The 22,032-nt window shown below is 40.4% G+C and overlaps 1 protein-coding gene across 2 annotated transcripts in view; it reads left to right on the top strand.

The window, feature by feature from the left end:
• Positions 1-1,088: 1,088 nt before the first annotated feature.
• The window catches only part of deptor (DEP domain containing MTOR-interacting protein), a 36,045-nt gene continuing 15,101 nt past the window's right edge, over positions 1,089-22,032 (top strand). Inside the window, exons 1-5 of one of the 2 annotated variants that reach the window (XM_005934925.3) lie at positions 1,089-1,535; positions 1,707-1,796; positions 6,830-7,008; positions 9,775-9,898; positions 19,527-19,705. In XM_005934925.3, coding sequence (XP_005934987.1) covers positions 1,522-1,535; positions 1,707-1,796; positions 6,830-7,008; positions 9,775-9,898; positions 19,527-19,705 — 586 coding nt within the window. In that variant the 5' untranslated portion in view covers positions 1,089-1,521. Of the gene's footprint in view, positions 1,536-1,703; positions 1,797-6,829; positions 7,009-9,774; positions 9,899-19,526; positions 19,706-22,032 lie in introns of both variants that reach the window. The other variant, XM_005934924.2, reaches the window with a different exon arrangement.

Below are 22,032 nucleotides of genomic sequence, written 5' to 3'. Positions count from 1 at the left end.
TCCACCACACAACAACATCTTTTAAAATGTCCAATTAGCTACAGCTTCATTTTTCAGCATGACAATGACCCCAAACACAGAGCCAATGCAGTAAAAGAGAAAGATGCACAGAGGAAGACTAGCAGTTATAGATTGGCCTCCACACTGAAGCGGTGTGGGATGCTTGTGACACAGAACAGGACGCAGCCAACATTCAAAGAAAATATCTTCTTAGACAGGTACTAAATCTGTTTTTTGGTTTGTTTGTTTGTTTGTTTGTTTGTTTGTTTATATACTCTATCCAGAAAATCAGTGGACCTGTTTCCAACTTTCCAAACAAAATATAGAGAAATGAAGGAGCTGTACAGTAACACAGAATACTTTGTTTTTGAGTTGGAACTAATCTTCCAGTTCCTTGACAAGTTTCGACATATGTTGTTATTTTATACATTGAGCAACACATGTAAGGCAGTGTGCATGTCCACAGGAATTTGTGTGCTGCTGCTGCGTAGGTTGAGCTACACCCTGCTCACATGTCATAGGAAGATGTTTTGGTAGCTTATGATTGGATTCCTGTTGCCTGTGAGAGTTTGTCCTGAGGCCTTTTTAGCTACAAGTAGGCTACACTGACACACTTTATTTGAATAGAAATTGCAGTTGGCATTCTTTGTCTGCACTGAATTGCTTTATAGGATGTTACATAATCTCCTTCTGTGTCTTTCCCCCCTCTTTTGTACACTATAGCATATACATTTAACAGGTAAGGGAGGTGGAGACGTCCCATTTTGTGGAATAAATACAAACAAATCTTATTATTAAGCTCCAAATTGTTACTAATTTAGTTTGTGTAAATCACAGGTGTTACAGTTGCTTTTACAGTTGTAAATGACAGAATGCCTTTTTTTCCTCTAGAAAATACACGAACACGTGCAAAGGAGAAAGGTGTACAACCCGAATTTGTAGCTAAAATTACCCCCTCATGTCCCACCTATCCTACCTCATTCTTTCCAGAAGCGAGCGCACGCACACCTGCACACGCTCACACACACATGCAATCCCGCCCCTTCGGTGAACTCCCCCAGTGACGTCAGCAGAGTCCTCCCAATGCGGGGGCTTTGTGGATGGGCTCCGGCTGCTCCGTGCAGAAAACGTGCAGTCAGCTCGTGTGGTTGGTCGCACGCGGGGACAAACAAACCGAGCACCGCACGGAGGGAGAGAGAGAGAGAGAAAGAGAGAGAGCTGCTGTCACTAGCGCTGAATTCAAAGATTAAACGCAGGGGTTCAAGGAGACTACGAGGAGGAGGGGGCATGCATGCATGCACTGATCTGTAAGAGTAGATTTTCTTGTTTGGGTTTTTTTTTTTCCAATCCAGGGAACTGAAAGTGGAGAACTGCTGATGAAGCTGCAGGCGCACTGAGGCGCTGCCTGGATTGTTTTTGCGTCTCACTCCCGGCATTGTTGCTCGTGTTTCCCGGGATGGAATAATTCCTTTCTTCGCTTTCATCCAAGGAATACCTGCGAGCCTACCCTCACCGCTCTCCATGGTGCTTGAAGGGTAAGCAGAAACCGAGGTGTCAGTGCATTGTTTGTCATCAGCGCACGGATCTTCTCCACGCCTTTGTCCAATCCGGTGATTCTTTATGCGTTTGTCACCTAAAAAGCAGTGATGCACATTTGGATGCATAGAAACACAACCCCCCCTGCCCTTTGCTTCTTGTTTCAGCAGAGAGATGGACGGCATCGGGAACACCATGCAGAAGAAGGCTGCCGAGCTGGAGCGTCTGGCCGAGGTGCTTGTCACCGGGGAACAGCTCAGGTATGTCGGTCGGTTCAGCTCCAAGTTCTCGTAGAATTCACAGGGTGTAGCGTCCTACCTTGTTTTTGGCAAAGTTTGTGGTACCTTTCGTGTGATTTGACAGCTTTAATAGCAAGGAATTTCTAGCAGCTTTTAAGTTACTATGCATGCTCATGTCAGCATGTTTTGGGTACATGTAAAAGGCCATGACAGTAAATAAGGGAAGCGGGTTTTGGGAGATATTTGACAGCAGGTTAATAACCATGCAATCACGTGGCTCCCTCTCCATGCAAACGGGTACAGCAGCCTGTTTTTGTTTTGTTTTTTTGCCCCACTGCACCATGCACAACCAAACAAAGACATTCGCACATGCATAACCTTCCTCGTGCACGCTGTTGCTCCTCATCTCCACTATGTAACGCATTTTCACGTTACTATATCACTTTAATGTCCAGAATCTGCAGGATCCTGCTTTGCAGCATTCATTTCTGGTGCTCCATCTATACAGTGCCCTTTGAGCCCCGCAGAGAATGATGAACTTACTAACCCGGTGTCATTATCAAGCCCTGCCCATTCATCCTATCAGGGATTTGTACCAACACTGCTAGCAGTGTTGTTGACATGCTGTACCCTTTGACCCACTGTACTGTAAAAAAGAAAAAAGAAAAAAGAAAAAAAGACTACATAACCAGCAGTTCATTCACTACTTCATACCCCCAGCAATGAATAGAGGCCCAGTTGGTAAAGCATGGCATCAATGCCTGGAATTTCAGCCCCCAACGGAACTATATGGAAATATGTGGCTAAAGTATGTTTTTGTGGTTGTGTTTTGAAGTATGTTGCTTTCCAAAAAACCACAAGCAGTATCACTTCAGTCTTCCTAAAGAGATTAACAGTTTTCTTGCAACAGTTTTCCCTGTTTATCATTATATGCTCACCATGTGTGTGTGTGTCAGTGTCCTTGGCACTGCTGCACACTGAGATTGCCAGCTGGCATTGTGGTCAGTGTCAGTGAACGAAAGGTTGGTTGTGGAGGCTGTTCCAGGGTCTCCTGAGATGCCGCTGTTCTGGGGGAAAGGACTCAAGGTTGTGGCTTGTAAGACTTGCTCTCTGGCCTAAATCTTAATTCCTGACAGTTTCAAAGATGTCTTTTTGTCACTGCTTTGCTTCACGCTTGAACAGTTCAACTATTTGATGGATTGCAAAAAAAATTGAATATAATAAAATAAAATGAATTTGGTACACATATAGATTTTGGTGCCACATCAAGCTGGTTGGCTGCTTTATGGATGGACAAACACTGAGGAATAAATTGAATTTTATCTGTTGCCATCGCCAGGTCAGCGTTTCCCATACTATGGATAGTGCATGAATAGAAACCAAAACTGTTCTTGGCTGCTTTTTTGTATGTATGTATGCATATAAAAAATGACCTTCAGTGAATATAGTAAACATTATTTATGCTGGCAATCAGCATGTTAAATTGCCTTTGTGAGCATTTAGGAATGCTGACGTTAACATTTAAGTTAATGCGGTGCAGTGGGTAAGTGCAGTCTCCTTCAGTGGCTAGTGTGGCTATAGAAAGTCGGAAAAATTGTGTCAGGGACTGTCCTTTATTTCTAACACTCAGCGAAATGAAAACATAGTCACTGTTTCAACCCGGTTTCATTACCTCACTGTTAAATCTTGTGGCCACCGTATAGTTATAGTACAGGGCAGCCAAAAATCACGAATCAGTGCTGTGCAAAGGTCTCGGGCCACCCCTGATTTCTCTATATGTTCTCTATGTTCTTATTTCTTAAGGACATGACTTTAAGAGACTTTTCATCTGTTCTGGATAGTTTGGGGTGGTTTTTTAGGATCACCACTTGCCCAGTTTTCCACACCATGCTGCAAAGTCTTCAGCTAATAACACCTTGTTGGTGCACAAGCACAATTTTATCTTTGGCATTTTTCATTAATTTAACTAAAGAAATGCAAGAAAAACTGGCTGGTAATACACAGTGCCTAAAATACAATTAAAATTCATTCTTGGCTAAGTTTTCTCTTATGTACAGTATTTGTTTTATACTCGAATGACTCAAAGGTCAGTGTTAAGTAGCTTCACAAACAAAAAAAAATTCCTCCGATACAAGGACTAGAGTGAAAATGAGGGTAACAAAGCAGCCAATGTCCAAAGAAAATTTTTGAAAGACCTTCAGAAAGCCTGGAGAACTATTGCTCAAGACCAATTAAAAAAATACAATTAGGTCTGGCTCTTTGGAAGCAAAATATAAGGAGATAAGGGATGCCAAAACCTTTGGACAGCACTGTAGCTTGTGAATATTTGTAATTTGTTTTGTTTCATATTATTAATGAGAGTTTTCTGATTAAACATGACCCATGGTCCTTCTCGGTTTCCCTTCGCTGCATCCTATTTAAAAAAATAATAATCCTGGAAACACTCTTACACACGGGACAGTTTAATGTCTGACTTTCTCCTTTTGTGTTTGGCTGCAATTCCTTTGTTTTTTTTAGCTTTGTCCTGGAGTGTTTGCTCATACCAAATGCAATGAGAGATTTAAAAACGTCACATTCCCTTTCAGTCTGAGAACCGCAGCATTCATAAGTATAAGATTACACTTTGCTGATGAGAGCAAGCAGTGCCCACACCTTTGTTAGCTCATTTTATCATGAGTCAAGCTCATGGAACATGAATGACACAGTTTCCGTTACTGATAACAGCAGACTGTTTTAAAATATGTTATCACTTGTTTGTGCTCTATCGTGCTCACAGAACAGATCTGTTTCAGGCAGATGGCTTAAAAACAGACAGAGAAGCAGCTATATGGAAGAACAGGCACATGCAGCTGTTGTATTAAGTCTTGTGACCAGTTCATAGCTGTGAATAGATAATGTGTTGCACTGTGGCTGAGTCTGATGGTTATTAAGTGTTCATGAATGCTTCCAGCCTGGGACTCAGCATGCCAGTAGGCAAAGACTCTTTGAGAAAAGCTTCTCCCTGTTACTGTGTGATTCAGCACAAGTTAAAGAAATGAAACGACTTTGCTTTCTGCTTCCTCTTGAGTTGAATTTATGTGAGGATTAGACCGGAGCTAAATACACAGAGAGGATGATGTCAGAATTGCATGGATGCAAAGTCTCCAAGTTTTTCAGAGGAGCTTGTTTGCCCGTCGTGAGTCTTGGCAGTAGAGTTGGGTCGGCTTGGACTAATGCTGTCATAGCTAATCCGGCGTGATGCTAGCCAGCTGCATACAGACTCAGCATGAAGTGGAACTAGCTAGCTGGAGGAAGCTTGGCTAAGACTGGTGGGCTGTTTCACAATACCTAGGTTCAGCTAGAGGTCACTGTGAAGCCAGCACATGAAGGATCTACACCAGGGGTGCCAAACATAAAGCCCGGGGCCCAGAATGAGCCCAGCAAAGACTTCAATCCAGCCCACTCAATAGCTTTCAAAAATGTGAACAAGTGCATTGATTTTTAACTTTTTAACTGTATTTTCATAGGTTTTACTAATAAGTCTTCCCAGCTACAGAAAAGTTATTAAATAAACAATTAAATGACAGAGAAGTTCTTATTTTTCACTATTTACTATAGAAATGTCCACATTTGCTTTTTTATAGTGCGCTCACATTTTAAAAACAAGAAACTTGAAACTTTAGATTTTATGTATGCAGGACAGTGTGGGAATGGGTTATTGTGATGGACCGAGTTGAAAAACAGGAGGAGTCCCAGGAATTATTAGAAAAATATAGTTTTCATTTATTTAACCCCCAAAAATTATATTAACAAAAGCAATAAATGTTGAGCTCATAAAAGAGGTCAAAGGAACAAAACTGAACCCAGGCACAGACTGCAAACTTAACAAACCAAATGACTGCCCAAACATACATAATTGACCTAAACATGAAATGACATACAAGGGTATATATAATGGCTGATCAAACCATTGTGACACACGAGGGGTAACAAACAAACACAATCATAAACCACAAACGCTGCAGTACAATCTGGTTTGTTAATAAACTAAACACTAAAGAAGAAAATCAAAAACCCCATTAAACCCTAAACTCAAATATTTAATTAAATACAAATACTTTGTTTTTAAAGTAAAGAAAACACACATTCCCCCCTTCAGCAGGAAGTGGTGGTGTGGTCCAATTATCTTCCCTTGTATTTAATGGTTTCAAACCCTGGCTACCATCTTTTGTCCGGCAACTCCCAGGGATGATGGCAGGTAAGAAATAAAAAGACAAAAGTTAGTCAGAAAGCAAAGAAATGAAGTAGTATGAATACATAAGTAAACTAAATGTGCGCGCTTACAAATAGAACAAATGTATCCAAACCAATCAATAAAGTTATTGGAAACTAAAATGTATTACTATGTTCAAAATGAAGAATGAAAATACAAAAGTTACCGACTTTAGAGTGTGGCCATGGGTTTGGCCATCACAGTTATCAAAGCTTATCATGAAGAAAACCGAGATGTACTGTTGAACTAACACTTGGATTTCTTATATCAAGAGATCTCAGGGTTTAAATGTTTATTTAAATGTTTTTACACTGGCATAAGGAGGAGTTTCACTGGTTTGATCTCAAGATCAAAGTGGGCGGTATCTGGCCCATGATGGAAATTAAGTTTGGCTTGAGAGGTTCATCATGTGATCATGCAGTCAACCTTATAAATCCCTGCAGATAGTGTTTGAATACTGTGTTTCATCTCAAACCAAAAATATGCATTTGCTGTGTTTTCATTCCACTTTAAATTTCAATTGTGACACCCTCACATCGATAACCAAATCAGGACATGTAGTCAGCAACAGTGCTTAGCTGTTTGTTTTAGAACAATATGAGCAAAATGAGTGTAAAATGACACACCATGCTGCTCTGGTCTCTCCTCACTGTTATTACAGTCTCTTTATATGTTACAAAATCAATGCACCCTTTCAGGTGCAAAACAAACAACAACAACAACAAAAAACCCAATTTCTGGTGTAGTTTCTAAGGAATTGTGCTGAAGTCAGATTTTCTTCCCCTCTGCTACTTGTTTACAGGCTGCGGCTCCATGAGGCGAAGGTGATCAAGGACCGGAGGCACCACCTCCGGACTTACCCGAACTGCTTTGTAGCTAAGGAGCTCATTGATTGGCTGATCGAACACAAGGAAGCTTCAGATCGAGACACGGCCATCAAGATTGTGCAGAAACTTTTAGACCAGAGCATCATTCACCACGGTAGAGCTGTGTGTCTGTGAGAAAGTGTATGCGTGTGAGAGTGGATTTTCCATTTTCTACAACAGCAAGGGTCCCTCTCTCACCCTCTGTTTTCTTCCTGACATTTTCTGGGAACAAGCCGTCCCTCTTAATGGATGATTCTCTGGGTCTCCTGGCCAATTTGGCTCCAGTGGAGCGTCTCATACCTGCTTCACATTTGACCACTGACAGAGGCCTTTTTCCTCTTAAGTTATTACTTAGACAGAGCCAACGTATAGAAACTAGGCTATAGATTAATGACCGAATGTCAAAACCCAGTCTGTGATCCTGTAACGCTTCTATACAGTCTGAAAGAAAACATCAGGACAGCTTTTGTTTCTCTGTGTGCATCTGTGTTTCTTTGCATGAAGACAGCGTTTGCCTGCATTATAGGCTTTGGGTTCTCTCAGTCACTCTCTAACAGCCGCTTCCTGTAGTGGCTCTTTGTCAACAATTGTCCATGTTGCTATTTAGGCATTGTTTGGGGGTTCTCATTAAAGCAGTTTCTTTTAAATGTCTGCAAATTCTGCAGGAATTTACAGACTTCATGATCGGAACTGGTTTTGATGATCGGGTTCCTTAGTGTCACCGTGTTACTGCAGTATCACAGAAAGGGAAGGAATTCCATTACATTTGCCAAGTACGTTATCTTGGACTCAATGATGAGCTGATTAGAATTCAGAAGTCAAAGGGCCAAGTCACTGTGACCTCATTGGCCATAACTCAGGAATTTATGGGCTGGGTGGTGCTATAGCTAGCTGTGTTGGCAGGTGATATACTCGGGGCTAAAATCCATGTCACAGGGGCCTGGATTCAAGTCTGACCCAGACCATTTCCCCTCAAACTCTCCTACTCTCTGTACCATCTTGTCCAATGAAGGTTAACATGCCTAAAAATAAAATACACCAAATACTTATTATGGAAAAATTGGACGCAAATGTTTGAAAAAAGTAACTTGAAAATTAAAAAAGGTAAGAGCCACTATGATATTATAATGTATAACTTAGAAAGTTATAAGTGCTGATCATAAGTCACCAAATGATGACGGACATCATTCAGACATGGTCGGCTGCTGAACTGGTAGCAAGAACCTTTGGTCTTCTTTCGGCTGTTCACCTTTGTGGATCATCTTCCTCCATTTCACACTATTCCTAGCATCCTCTTCTGTCACATCATCTCTCTGCATGACCTCCTTCAATACCTACATGGATCTTCTGTGATCGTCCTCTTTTCTTCATGACTAGCTGTTTCATCGACAACATGTATCATTGTCTTGTATCATTACGTAAAGCTACTTGAAATACTACCAACATTTATTTAGAGTCTTGAGTAACTTGACCCAGCTCTCTTAGCTAATTATAGGCCAATCACCAACCTTTATTTTGTCTCAGAAGTTCTTTAAAGAGTAGTTGTATGACCTCTGTGGTTGTCCTGCTTAACCTCATTGCAGTGTACTACACTTATGACCACAATAATTTATTACAGTGACTAGAGCGTGCCACAAGTATTACAAGGTATTGTGCTGCAGTGGTTTGAATCATAAGATAAGATAAGATAAGATAAGATAAGATAAGATAAGATAAGATAAGATAAGCGTTATTAGTGCCACATGTGGGAAATCCTTTGTAGGATAGAGTAAGATAAAATAGAATAGATACTATACAGCAATATGTAATAGACTCCAATTTGTTAATGTAAATGGAGCTTCACACACTAAGGTTAATAATGGAGGTTAATAATAACAATGGAGTTCCACAGGGTTTTGTGCTAGGACCAATTCATTTTACATTATACATGCTACATGTATACATGCTACATGTATGCATTTTACATGTCACCGTTTGTAATGGCAGCCTGTGTGGAGGGAGGAAGAGGACCCAAATGCAGACACTTGGAATGAAACTATAATTAAACAAAAAGCGAGCCGTTTGTTTGTGGCTGGGAAAAGGTACTAAACAAAAGGTAGATGCACACTTAGGCAAAGGTTCAGGTGACAGACAACAAAACCTTGAACACGATAAAAACATGAACATGAAAAAAAACTGAAAACATGACAAGAACTCAACAGGCAACCTGACACTGAACAAAGGATGATAAAGGACTTAAATACACAGAAGGGTAATGAGGGAAGCGGAAACACATGGAGAACATAGCTGACACAAGAACATGACGCCACAGGGGAAGCAAAACTAACTATTATACGCAAGGAGAGGAACATGGGAACAGATAAGAGGAACGAGGCACAGACATAACTAAAATCATACATAGAGGAGGAGAGACTTACACAGGAAACAGAGCATGGAAAAAACTTTAGCTAAACGAAACCTAATTAAGGCATACTAATAAAAACACCAGAACTTACCATTACTCTAATACATCATAAGAAATCAGACATACAAAATAAACTCAAAATGCTGGGTCACAGACCCACCGCCATGACATAGACAGTATTACTGGACGGCAGAGCATTCATTTTTATTACTACTACTCCTCCATCCACGATTCCTCCTTTGTACATTTCCAGGCTGTCTGAATCTTGGCCGTTTGTCTCCAAACTGCTCAGCCTGAGATATCCCTCTGACATACTCATTTCTGTCTGCCAAAAATGAAGTTTAAGCTAGTAACTGAGTTTGGACAGACAAATATGTAAACCACATCTCGGCTGGTTGGGAGAGTAAACAAAAATGTGGCAGTGTTTTTGCAGATTAGCCCTTTAATCTAACTTTCTTTGCCTCTTTTTGCGTTCAGTGTGTGACGAGCACCGGGACTTCAAAGACATGAAGCTGTTTTACCGCTTCCGGAAGGATGACGGCACATTCCCGCTGGATAATGAAGCCAAGGTGTTTATGAGGGGCCAGAGGATCTATGAAAAGTATGAACAAATAAACTTTTCTGTTTTACCTTTTTTAAAATGTAGCATTAAGGATACTGTGTTGCATTTAAACATTTGCTTTCACACCAAGTGCTAGATTAGAAGAAGGTTCTCATATCTGCATAAAGACCAGGAAGTCTCTGTGTAAAGGTGACAAGATATGCTCTCAGTAATTAGCTTCCCAGTTGTGAAGTTTTTCTGTAGCCAGCAGAACCTGAGTGAGCTGATCAGTGAACTTCAGGGATGATTTTCTAGATTCTTGATTGAGCTAATTTTGCCATTTACCCTTTCCCAGTGTTAGAGTCAGATTTACTAAACAGGACAAAATAGCATTTAATGTGTGCCATCCCTAAACAGTGCTCATGGGTGTGGTTAGTTTAACTGGTAAGTCACCAAAGTTTGCTGTTTGCTAAACACAGATGCAGTTAAATTCATATTTAAAAACAAAACATGATTTTTTTTCCCATTAATACATATTGTCACTATCAGCAGCAAATTGCATGCCACAAACGTTAGTAAATCAGTTTACATACTTGATTTAAATATTGCCCTCCCTATATTTTGGCATTGAGAAACCGTTCCCAACGATTACACGTAATTTTTCACTGTGCTCTTTTTGTAAATACAGACAATACTGTGTTTGGTGCATACGTTAGTAAATCTGGCCCTTAACACTAAGCAAATGGACTTCTGGGTCAAGCTTTAGTTATAAAACAAGCTCAAGAGTAGCATCAATTTCCCGATTTGACTCCTAGGTAGATGAAAAATTTCCCAGAATGTTAAACCTCTGGTGCATAATGTTAAGCATGGCGCAAATGAATTCTCTGATCAACATGATGATTATCTGTGTGGCTCATTTTAGGCACAGCAGCTCAAACTAGCTGCTTGTCAAACCTGTTTGTGAAGAGAAGCCGTTCAGAAGAAAGCTGATTTACAGGGAGGGTCATGGGAAGCAAAATTACTTGTTTTTTTTCCTTCCAGAAACTGTGGGACTGCACCGAGGCTCAGAACAAGACAAATTAGGAATATTTTGTGCTGTACATCATGCAAAGCATCTAGTCTGGGCTTGGAAATGAACCTAGTAGGTCATCTTTAAAGGCCGTAGCTGTGAAAGCATTTGATAGCATGAATGGTGAACTGTGACTTTATGTTGATATGTGGTTTCAGTTTTTGGAGCTTCATGGCTACTTGGAAAGCTGTGCCACATTCCATCCACACATTTCCGGTCGTCCTCTGTATCTCTTTGTTAGTCTATGTCATTCTGCACAGCATGCTGATTGAGTGCATCTGACATACCACCCCCATTAATTAGAAAATTTGTCCTGCTGCTGAATTCGATTCAATTAGATTAGAGGACACTGCATTGAGCATGCCTGTTTTTTGTGATAAAAGCCTGCAAAGTTAGGAAAATTAGAGGATATAGAGATGAGTCATAGCTTTATTTAGAGGAGCACTTGGGTTTAAAGGGGGATGCCACAAATAGCATGATCAGCTCTGTAACCGTGTTGTTTTTCCAGTAAATAGGAGACTAACAATTTATAAATATAAAAAACCCACCAAACGCTTCCTTTCTGCCTCTCGCGTGTGTATGTGGCATTATTTTTTTGGACTCATGCACTGTAGTCTTCCTGTGCCACTTTTAATTTGTACACAGTGGCACACTGTTATTAACAGAGACCTATTTCTTATGTGTTCCTGAGAAAGCACACACATACACAGTTATTGCATAAGAGAAAGAAATATTCCAAGGGGAGACATCTGTCGTTTCAGCCCTCAAAGCTATGTGTTTATGTAATCACCGCGGTGCAGTCCAGGACACACACACACACACACACACACACACACACACACACACACACACACACACACACACACACACTTATCCTAGTGGTTGAATTGCTTCGCTGCTGCACTTATGACAAAAAAAATCTCTGTGTCTCTTGTGCTTGAGTGCAAAGTGCACTCATGTCCCACTGAGGGAAGGTTGTTGTCCCTACGCTTCCTGTTTTCATAACAATCTATGATTTAGTTCCTGGTAATCACTTCACTTGTAAACACTACACAACTGAAATGAATGAGACTTAAGACACACAAGAACCAACGACCACAGCAGAAGTTATCAAGCTGTCAGGAATGTGGTTTTATTATAAGGCTTCTATACACCACATCGTACCATATAATACTTTGATTCGTTTATTAAAAAATTCTTGACTCATCTCTATAGTGCCCAGGATGTTTCATCCTTATGGCCTCAGGGTTAGGCTCCCACAAGTTTGATAAGTGGATATAAAAATGGTTGAAACATCATTATTTATAGTTTGCCAGGCTAGCACAGTAAAATAAGATGGAAGACATTCTAGCATAAATCTTTTTTTTCAGTGAAGACACCTGTCGTGGGATGGAGTTAGAAGAGGACCCGAATTCAGACTCAGAGAAGAATTAACTCAATTTGGTATTTATTTTAGTTGTGACAGTAAGTCCACAATACTGTAGGAAATACAAGTGCAGGTGAAGAGAATCTAACCAATGGGACAAGAGGAAGCAAAACTAAACACAATACACATGAGACTAGAGAAGAAACAAGAAAGCAAAACACTAACTGAAACCCAAACCCCAGACTGAACCCAGACTGAAGAGAAACGTCCAGAATAAACAAACTAAGAGCCCAAAGGAGCATCAAGTAATAAAGAATTTAGTGCAAAACCCAAAGTGTTCGGTCAAAACTCCAGGATCATGACAACATTTCATCACAGAAGAAAAAGAAGGCTTTACTAACAGAATACTACACAAAAGTCTTGAGCCACACTTTATTCCCTTATATGCTGCTTTAATTTTTTTCACTCATTTTCAGTGCAGTCCTTGTCTCTGACTATTTTCTTAGTAATGGTTTTTGTCTGTTAAACCACAAACCACTGAGCTACGAATCATGCAAACATAAAACTACCACCTAACTCAAGGGATGAACCAGTGTGTCTACACATACCCGAAAACTTAACAAAAGGCTGATTTTACATGGTATCTTTAGGCACTTTGTTATTATCTGCCAGTTATCCTCCTATTTCTATAAAAATGCCAACGAGAACACAGTTTGGCAGATAAAAAATAGTGTTTTTATTCCAACAATTTGCTCTGTCATGGTTTGGGTTGCATTTCAGCCGGTGATGTTGAAGATCTTGGCAAAACCAATGGAACGATAAACTCAGAAAGGTGCCGTCAGATTGTGTTCCACCATGCAATACAAACTGGAAAGTGTCTAAATTTGCAAAAGCGTCATATTTCAGCATGACAATGATCCCAAACACCAATGCCAATACAGTAAAAGCATACCTGGATAGATAAAAAGACAATGAAACACCATGAGACATCCATAGGCCTCCTCAGTGCCCAGACCTCAACATTATTGAAGCAGTGTGGGATCATCTTAATAGAGAACAGAACAAAAGGCAGCCAACATCTAGAAATCACTGCACCTATTTCTAATTTTTCCAGCAACATATATAAAAATGGTTTGGCTCAAGACTTTTGCACGGTTCTGTACATTAAAATAGCTTTGTGTTTTTTCCTTCAGCCAGTTTCACGTCTATTTTTTCTTCTACTGGAAAATAAACAGTTCTTGTCACACGTTAATTGATCTGTGATACCATCAACTGTCAAAACAACATAAACAACATACTGCAAACAAACCACAAGAAGTTATTTTGACAGAAGTTCCTAAGCGACAGAGGGGACACTTTAAAACGTTGTTTATCATGTAGCTGTTTGTGCGTGTGTGTGTGTGCATTTGCACTCTTGTTGATTATGCCCGAATTTCTACAGAATTTAACCTCTTCCACCTTAGAGACCCCTGTTCAGGGTCAAAGTACCATCCAGAGTTGCAGCTGAAATGTTTAGGTTCAAAAACATCAGTGTTAGTGACTCGTTGTTTGACAAAAACTGTTTATTCTGTCACGTGCAATTTTGATTAATTACAGTAAAATATTTTATGATGAGTGTCTCATCTGAAGCACCCAAACCGCACAGTTTTGGAGCCCAGAGTTTCAGAGGATAATCATGCTCATGTAGATCTCTGATATAATAAATTACCTTTGAGTAGCTGAATTCAAGTGGCTCAGGTGGTAGAGCAGGCTGCCCACTGTTTTCAGGGTTGGCGGTTTAATCTCGAGCTGCCTTTGGCAACAGGTCAAATATATATAGAATGCACCTACATGCTTAATTTGAGCCTTTTTGAGATTAGCCTAACACTGCTCTATCCTCACATACATTCACACCTGCAGTAGTTTCTGGTAGCCTCACTGGAGCACCTGTGAGTTATGTTCTTTGGTGACGGATGGTGGGTTTTCTACCCATTGGTGCACACACAACAGCTGTTTGGTGTCATAGGGGGCTGGAGCCTATTCAGGCTGTCAAAGGGTGAAAGACAGGGTACACTCTGGGCAGGATAAAGGTCTGTCGAGCTAACGCAGAGAGACGCAGTTTTGAATGTGGAAACCCTAACCTAATGCATGTCTTTGAACTGTGGAAGGACGCTGTGCCAACATGAAAATTTTACAGAAATTATTTCATTTGCACAGCTTTGATGCAGATCACCTTAGCCAGCATTTGAGATTTAATCTAGGTACATTACAAGATGTAAGATACAATCTCTTGTCTGTGCGCTGCTGTTGTCATTCCCCACATTCATGCAGGAGTTTTTTCATATTTTTTATCAACGTTTGCCACATCAGTGCGTACAGACAGTGAGATAAGGGCAGGCAGGGATGTTTGTTGATTTCACAGGACTTGTCAAGTCTATAAAACACACCAGTTTCAAAAGCAGAGACTGCTTTTCATTCCCAAGGCCGCCCTTCAGTCTGAGCCTGGTCAGCCTCAAGGAACCACAGCGCTCACTCAGTGTACTGGTGGTTTTACATGTTTTCTACTTCAGCTGCAAATTGTATATACTTTCCGTTATTGGTGACCATTTTTCCGCATTCCAGACATCCATCATGCTTAACCTATATTTTGTTTTTTTTCCCTGTCAGATACACACAACCTTTAATTCCTTAACATAACAAGTTATAGCTGTGAGTGTGGTCACTGCTTTATGTTTGCGAGGAGATGTGACATTTCCAGTGGTGGAAAATCTTGTTTTGTTTCAGTAGGAAGTCGTAATAATAAGTGATTAAAAGAGGAAGATTCATCAAAAAAGGAATCAAACTTTTTAGGATGAAGGCAAAAAAAAAAAAAGATTGGAGTACAGCATTGCAAAAGTGAACTTATGTCATAGTAAAGGTGTTAAACTAATCCTTCATTTAAGAGCCTTTTTTGGCACTGCAGGGTGTCGTTCACATAATGTGTTTGCTACACAGTCTGTGTAAAGGAAGTGCATGCATTTAGTTTATTAAGCTGTAAGTAGCCACAACTGCATAAACTCAGAACTCCACAAGGTCCACTTATGTGAGCATGCCCAGTGGAGAAAAGTGCATCCGCCCCATTCAGCCCTTGCACGCTAATACATAAAAGAGAGAAGTTGATCAGCAACTTATAGCAGGTGAGCCAATCATTCCACCTGGCACTGCTCCCTGGATTAATCTGCCCCACCTGGTATCCTGCAGCTCAGCCAAAAACCACACCTCACTGCTGCAATCCCATTCATATTCTGTGATAGTGTGACTCATGATAAGATGGCAGGTGGGTAAAGTAAGTAAAATAATTCATAGCACCTTTCAAGATAAGGATCACAAAGTGCTTCACAAAAAGAGGAAATAAAAACAAAACAAAACTAATAATAAACTACAGCAATATCCACTAGTTAAAAGCAAGTCTATACAAATTAAGTCTTGAGCTGCTCTTTGAAAGTTGAGTCCACAAATCTCAGTGGAAGAGCATTCATAGTTTAGAAGTTGCAACCTCGAATGCACAGTCTCTTTTAGTTTTCAGTCTGTAACAAGGAACCACCAACAGGTTTTGGTCAGAAGACCTCAGGGACCTGCACCTTATATTTGGGAGAAAGAGTTTGGTAATGTAAGCAGGCATTTGACCATCCAAAGCTCTGAACGTGATCACCTAAATCTCAAACTGGTTTCAAATGAGACAACCTAGAGGACCTACTAAGTACCCTCACAGCCACATTTTGGACCATCTGTAGGTGATTCAAAGATGACTTACTGAGGCCAGTATACTAAAATAGTCCAATTGTGAGGAAACAGAGCCATGAATAATCATTTCTAATTCTGATTTAGACACCATTCGACTGAGGCAGTCACACACAAGGCTATTAATGTTTATCAAAATGAAGAGCCTAGTCAAATGTACATCATCAAATGTTCACCATAGGTTCAGTCATTTTATTCATAAATACACAAGGTTGTTGATCACAATGGGAACAAAGCTGTCAGGAACACAAAAGAGAACCAGTCTTCCCAGTGTAGGTGAAAGACACTTAGCTGCCACCCAGTTATTTATAGCATCAATACAGTCTTGAATGACAGATATTTTTGCAACATTTGTTAGAGAGAAAGAAGTATTCAACTGGATATCATCTGCATAACAATTATATGAGACGCAAGATGTGTCTTAAGTGGTTGTAGTGCAAACAGAGCTGCACCTTGGGTTTACACCACATGACAAAGTGGTAGAGGAGAACATAAACATGTCAAAAATCTGAGGTAAGAAGAAAACCGTTCTAGAGATGATCCAGAGATGCTCACTTAAGACCTTAACCTGCCAATCAAAATACTGTGATCAGTTATGTCAAATGCTGCTGTTAAATCTAAAAGTACAAGAACAAGATATTCTCTCTTTATATTTCTCTTAGAAACCCTAACAAGAGCTAAACCTTGGACAGGTCATCGGCCCATCATAGGTGCAGACCACCACTGACTCTCTTGTTTGCACCTACAGCCAGTTTAGAAGGCCAGTAATCAGCACGCCTTTGGACTTCAGGAGGATGCCCGTCACACAAAGATACATTCAAACCAGTTAGGTTCTTGTGGGAGACAGAAGTGCAAACCACTTCACCATGCCCATCTTACATAACCATTAGTGTTGCATCCTTTAAAAGCTATTCTTTGGCCATAGAGTCATCACTACCCCACCCATATGAAAGACTAAATTTAAAAGCAGGGAAATGCCAAGTCTCAGTGTTTGTCACTCGGAGTTAGGTAAACGGACTGAACAGACACTCTGAGTTCATATCAGGGTCGTGGCAACTCCTCTTGTTCCACTTAATGCTTCCATGATCCATTTATATGTGTATGCAAAGCGTCACAGTCCTTTCTATTACTTAAGTGGTTACTCATATTCAAAGTTCAGAGTTCACTTCACTGAGCCTGTCCCTTGGAGCTAGCATAACGCGATCTGTTGACTTTACCTGTTAAAATGGATTAAATTGCATTGTGTAAACAGATCTTGTGGAACATTGTGTCCATTTGTTTTAACAGCATGTTGCTGCTAATGTGAGCCATAGCAGTTTATTCCAGTAAAGCCACCAATCCTTCAAAATTCTGCATCTAAACCAGCCAGTGACCTTAAATGACTAAAGACTTGAGCAACACTGGGCTTGCACTTGTTCTATATTTCACTCAACCCAAAGGTTGAAATTTGAGGATAACACTATGTCCCTGTGAGCAACTCAGTGACGTCATAGTTCTTCTCTTGACTAGTTTCGGTTTTCTGTGGATGTCAGTCAAAGTTTAATGAACCACAGTGAGAGCATGAATGTGCTTTTTTTTATAGAGGCGGCTTTTCACATCCTGCAGCTGAGTTGGATTTCATTTAGTTTTCCATTTACTTTCATTAGTCTCTCTATTTGTGTTACTTAGCACAGAACCTGTTCTGTCAGGAGACTAATGGTTTTGTCGCTAAAGCTTTCCAATCAAATATTAATTTGTCTCCATCGAGATGTTGAAAGAGTAGGAGGTTTGTCTGTGCCAGGTAAAACTTGCTTACTACATATACTGATTAATGATATACTGTGGATTGCCTATACAAAAAGCGAACAAATAAATGCATGGCAGGAAATGTATTGGCATAGTTGCTCTTCTCTGAGAATTAGATGAGAAAGCCACTCTCCAATGATAGCAATAGAGTGCATAGCCTAGCTTAGAATAAAGGCAAGAAACAGAGACACAGTTAACCTGTCAGTAGGTTTAAAGCTCATTAACTTACATATTATACCAGTGCCTTTTTGCATTTGGGTTATGTTGCCAATTTCCTGGCTGAGTATAGTTGCACACTTGTCTGTAGAGGTTTGAACAGCTTTTTGGCTTTGGTTAAGCCAAACTAATCTGATGGTTTCTTTGGAAATAGTTAATAGTTACTACACAGACATGGGAGTGGCATCTTCTCTTCTAACTCTACAAAAAAAAAGAAAAAAAAGCCCAGAGGAGCTCTCTTTAATATGTCTGTCATCTCCAGATTCGGGTTTAATCTCATCACTGAATCGCTGATCCGGTAGGGACTTACAGAAACTGTCTCCTCCATAGTTAAATTAATATAGCTTTAAAGATTATCCCATCACTAGTTCTTCTGTCCTGCTTGGATCAAATGTTAAGTTAGTGGCTGATTCTGGAGCCAAATCACCCAAAGCTTTTGGATGCATCTGATGTTGAAATTATTACTTCTTTGAATAAGTTCTTTGAATATTATGATTATTTATACAAATCTCCAAACTGCTGATTCATTCATGCATGATATCTGTGTGTAACACACAGTCCAGGCTGTGATATTAACCGCTCAGTGAATGATTGATAAGCCACTAAAACTGAATGTGGGAATACGTTTTGTGCCAGCAGAACAGGACCAACAGCGTAGAAAATACATCTTTGAGGCTGTATTTCATTTTAAGCATATGTTTTGACATGCAGATGGCAGCAAGCCCTCTGTAACTTGCACAGCTCTTTGATGGCATTGCTTAAGTGTATAGGCTGGTGAGTGCTTGCGTGTGAGTGACAGGTGTCAATGTGGTTTTGAGAAAGTGGGATAGCGAACGAGTCGACAGTTCTGCTCCTTACAGGCGCGCACATGCCTGTTTTTGTTTGAGTCTGTCACCGGGTGCCACTCAGAACAGACTACAACACCTGTTTAATGCAATCCTTGCTTTGTTTTTTGTGTTTTTGTGGAAACTATATTAAATCTTGTGCCTTTACATCCAACTCGGCTGATTCCAAAAAACAACCCTCCATTTATCAGTGAAGCTTATCCAGAAGGTTTGCCTCAGTGTACTTACTTTGTAATCGTGTAGGTTTGATATATGAGGTTTAAGGAATGGCTTGAATTTATGCACACTGCTCATGTGCTAATCTGGAGACAGCTACAGCACAGGCTTTGTGCATTTTGAAAGTGAAGATTAGAGAGTGAAGGAATGACCAGAGTTGCTGGTTTATAAGGTTTTCTCCACAGGGAACTACCTCTGAAGAAAGTTTACTTTTCACTCAACCAAAGGCTCGTAGCTTCCATAAAACCTTACTTTATTTTCCAACAGCTAGGTGAGACTTTTATGTAAAATCACTGTAACTTTAAATAAATTTGTCGGTGCCAGGTGCACCACGTGCACCAAATGTGCCGTTTCATCTCTGCAGCACCCCACTATCACTCCTTTCCCTCGGTCTCAACTTCATTACTCTGTTCGCTCTAATTTTCTCCATAGATTAATGAACACAGAGAACAACCTACTGCAAACCAGAGAGGAGGAAGGCAAGTCGTTTGAGCGGACGCTGGTAGCCTCAGAGTTCATCGATTGGCTGCTGCAGGAGGGGGAGATGCCAACCAGGGAGGAGGCTGAACAGCTGGGGCGGAGGCTTCTTGAACATGGGATCATCCAGCATGGTGAGGATGGAGTCAAGGGAAAGGCCTTGTTTCCTCCTGTCAGTTATTTGGTTAATCAGTACAATCATTTATCTCCCTGTTGAATTGGTAGTCAGCAAAGGGTTTACCAGTTTACCGTTTTAGTGTCATAGATATGTCTAGATAGAGCCAACCTAAATTACAGTTTCTTTCTAGGCAATACCCACAAGTAGGCCTCAAACCTAACAACAAAAACTAGGTTAATATGGTCTCTAAAGGGTGCCTAAAATATGAAATCTTTATTAGTTTTGCTCCTTAAAACTCATCACTGCCCATTTTGGGCTTCTAGCCATTTTGAATTGACCCACATTATAGTGTCACACTGACTGGGAATGCATTTCACTGCTTATGAGTAGCACTGGTGTCATTTATCCTCCAAAAAGTAATATTTTACATTACAGTATTTTAAAATATTGTTATTCTAATTCAATACATTACTTATAGAAAGTAATTACTTGCACTGGGGCATTGCTCCATTACTTTTGGGCTAATTTGCACTGTCTGAGATGCAGTTTCACCCATGTGATTGCCAGTTAAATGTATATTATTAAACTATATATGTGCCTACATAGCAGTAAAAGTCCTCTTCCTAATGAGAACACAAGCTCTTTCACTTCATGTACTGTTAGTTGGTAAAAAACACATAATACTTAATACATACTACATAATACTGTGGCAACAGCGTTGCTTCTATAGAAACCCCGTGCATCCCGAAACCCTGTTACCTCTGCTTTTGTCACCTGCTGGAAATCAAGCTTTTGTTTCTTGCATGGTGCTGAAATACACTCAGCTTGAGGATCACTTTACAGTTGGAGATCACTCTTCTCTTCATCAGTATCCTCAATGTGATGAGTATAAGCCAATGCAAAGAAATGTTTAAAAAATCATACAGATAACTGAAGAACTTATGTAAAAGAAGTAACAATGCAGTTGACATGCGAGGCGTGTGTTTTTTTGTGAGGACCCAAATGCAGACCACAAAAAATGAAAACAGGAATTAACTGAAGCGTGCCGTTTATTAAGGCAGACATACCCAACGGGGAGAAACATAAAAAACAAACTAAACAGAGGAACGCCTGAACTGGGGGAAAGACATTAGAGAAATCTGAGCATTAGAGAAACCCTGAAAACACGGGAGGGACACACTAAACACGCTTAACATAGACCACGTGACTGTCAAAATAAAACAGGAAAAAAGGCGGACTAAGACACTCTGACTTAACAAGGGAACAGGGAATTGACAGTGGGAGATGAGATGTGGACATTTACTATGGAGCACATACAGAGGACAAGACGGGCTGGGGAGAACGCACATGACAGACAGGAGAGGCATGGAATAAATGCGAGGAGGTGAACGTGGGAGCTAAATGGGGGAAAACCCAGACATGAGGAACAAACACATGCACATAAACAGAGATGCAAGGTGAGTTTTTCCGAAAGGTCGCTTTCAACTGATTTAAAAGTGCTTTTGCATGTGAACAAATTTGATGTTTTAAACACTTGTGTTTGTGCAGACACAATTTTGTGTGGAGGGCAATCACTGACATATACATTCATATCGTGTCCAGTTGTAACTGTGCGTTTAATACCTGCTAAAGTGTCGCTGACATTTTCCTGAACATGCTTGACTCACACACTGTGGATGTCAGTATTTTTCCAGGGGCTTTGGTTCTGCGTTTGTTGTTCAGGGCTTCCATGACAGGTTGGCATTTTGCTGAATGATGGTTATTTGGACCCTGAATGAGTTTCTGCTGGGTCATAACTGCATCATGAAATTTCTCTGGTTCCCGTTCATGTCTGATTTAATTTGGCTTGCTGCAGAGAGATCACATGACCTTTGTATTTTCATTAAGGAAAATATGTCTTCAACAGTGTTGGGGGTCGTCATGTCTGGATCCCAGACTGTAGATAGCTAAAAGGAACAAAACGTTTTTGAAATGCCACTACTGTACATCATGTTTGCCATGTTCTGCAGTCCAGACAGATTTAAACAGAGAGGCAATGATAACCTACAGATGAAAAAGAAAGAGGAAAGACATGAGTGGTGGAGAGGTGGTTTATCATATGTTATCAAGTTATTCCTACCAACTCTTCCCTTTTGCTACTGCTTCTCTTCAGCCTGAATGCCTGTCGTCACAGAGTAGGCCCATCTGGCCCCTCTTTCTTTCTCTTGTTCACTTCCTAGTTTCCATCTCTCAAGGACTGCTGCAAAACTAAGCATCTCGAGGGACTTGGAAAGTGGTGTTACTCCACACGTACGCATGCACACACACACACACACACACACACACACACACACACACACACAC

The sequence above is a fragment of the Haplochromis burtoni genome, unplaced genomic scaffold, assembly GCF_018398535.1.
Source record: "Haplochromis burtoni strain Fernald_Lab_line unplaced genomic scaffold, NCSU_Asbu1 Contig_142, whole genome shotgun sequence".
NCBI classification, from domain to species: domain Eukaryota; kingdom Metazoa; phylum Chordata; class Actinopteri; order Cichliformes; family Cichlidae; genus Haplochromis; species Haplochromis burtoni.
This window is presented reverse-complemented; position numbering and strand designations above follow the sequence as displayed.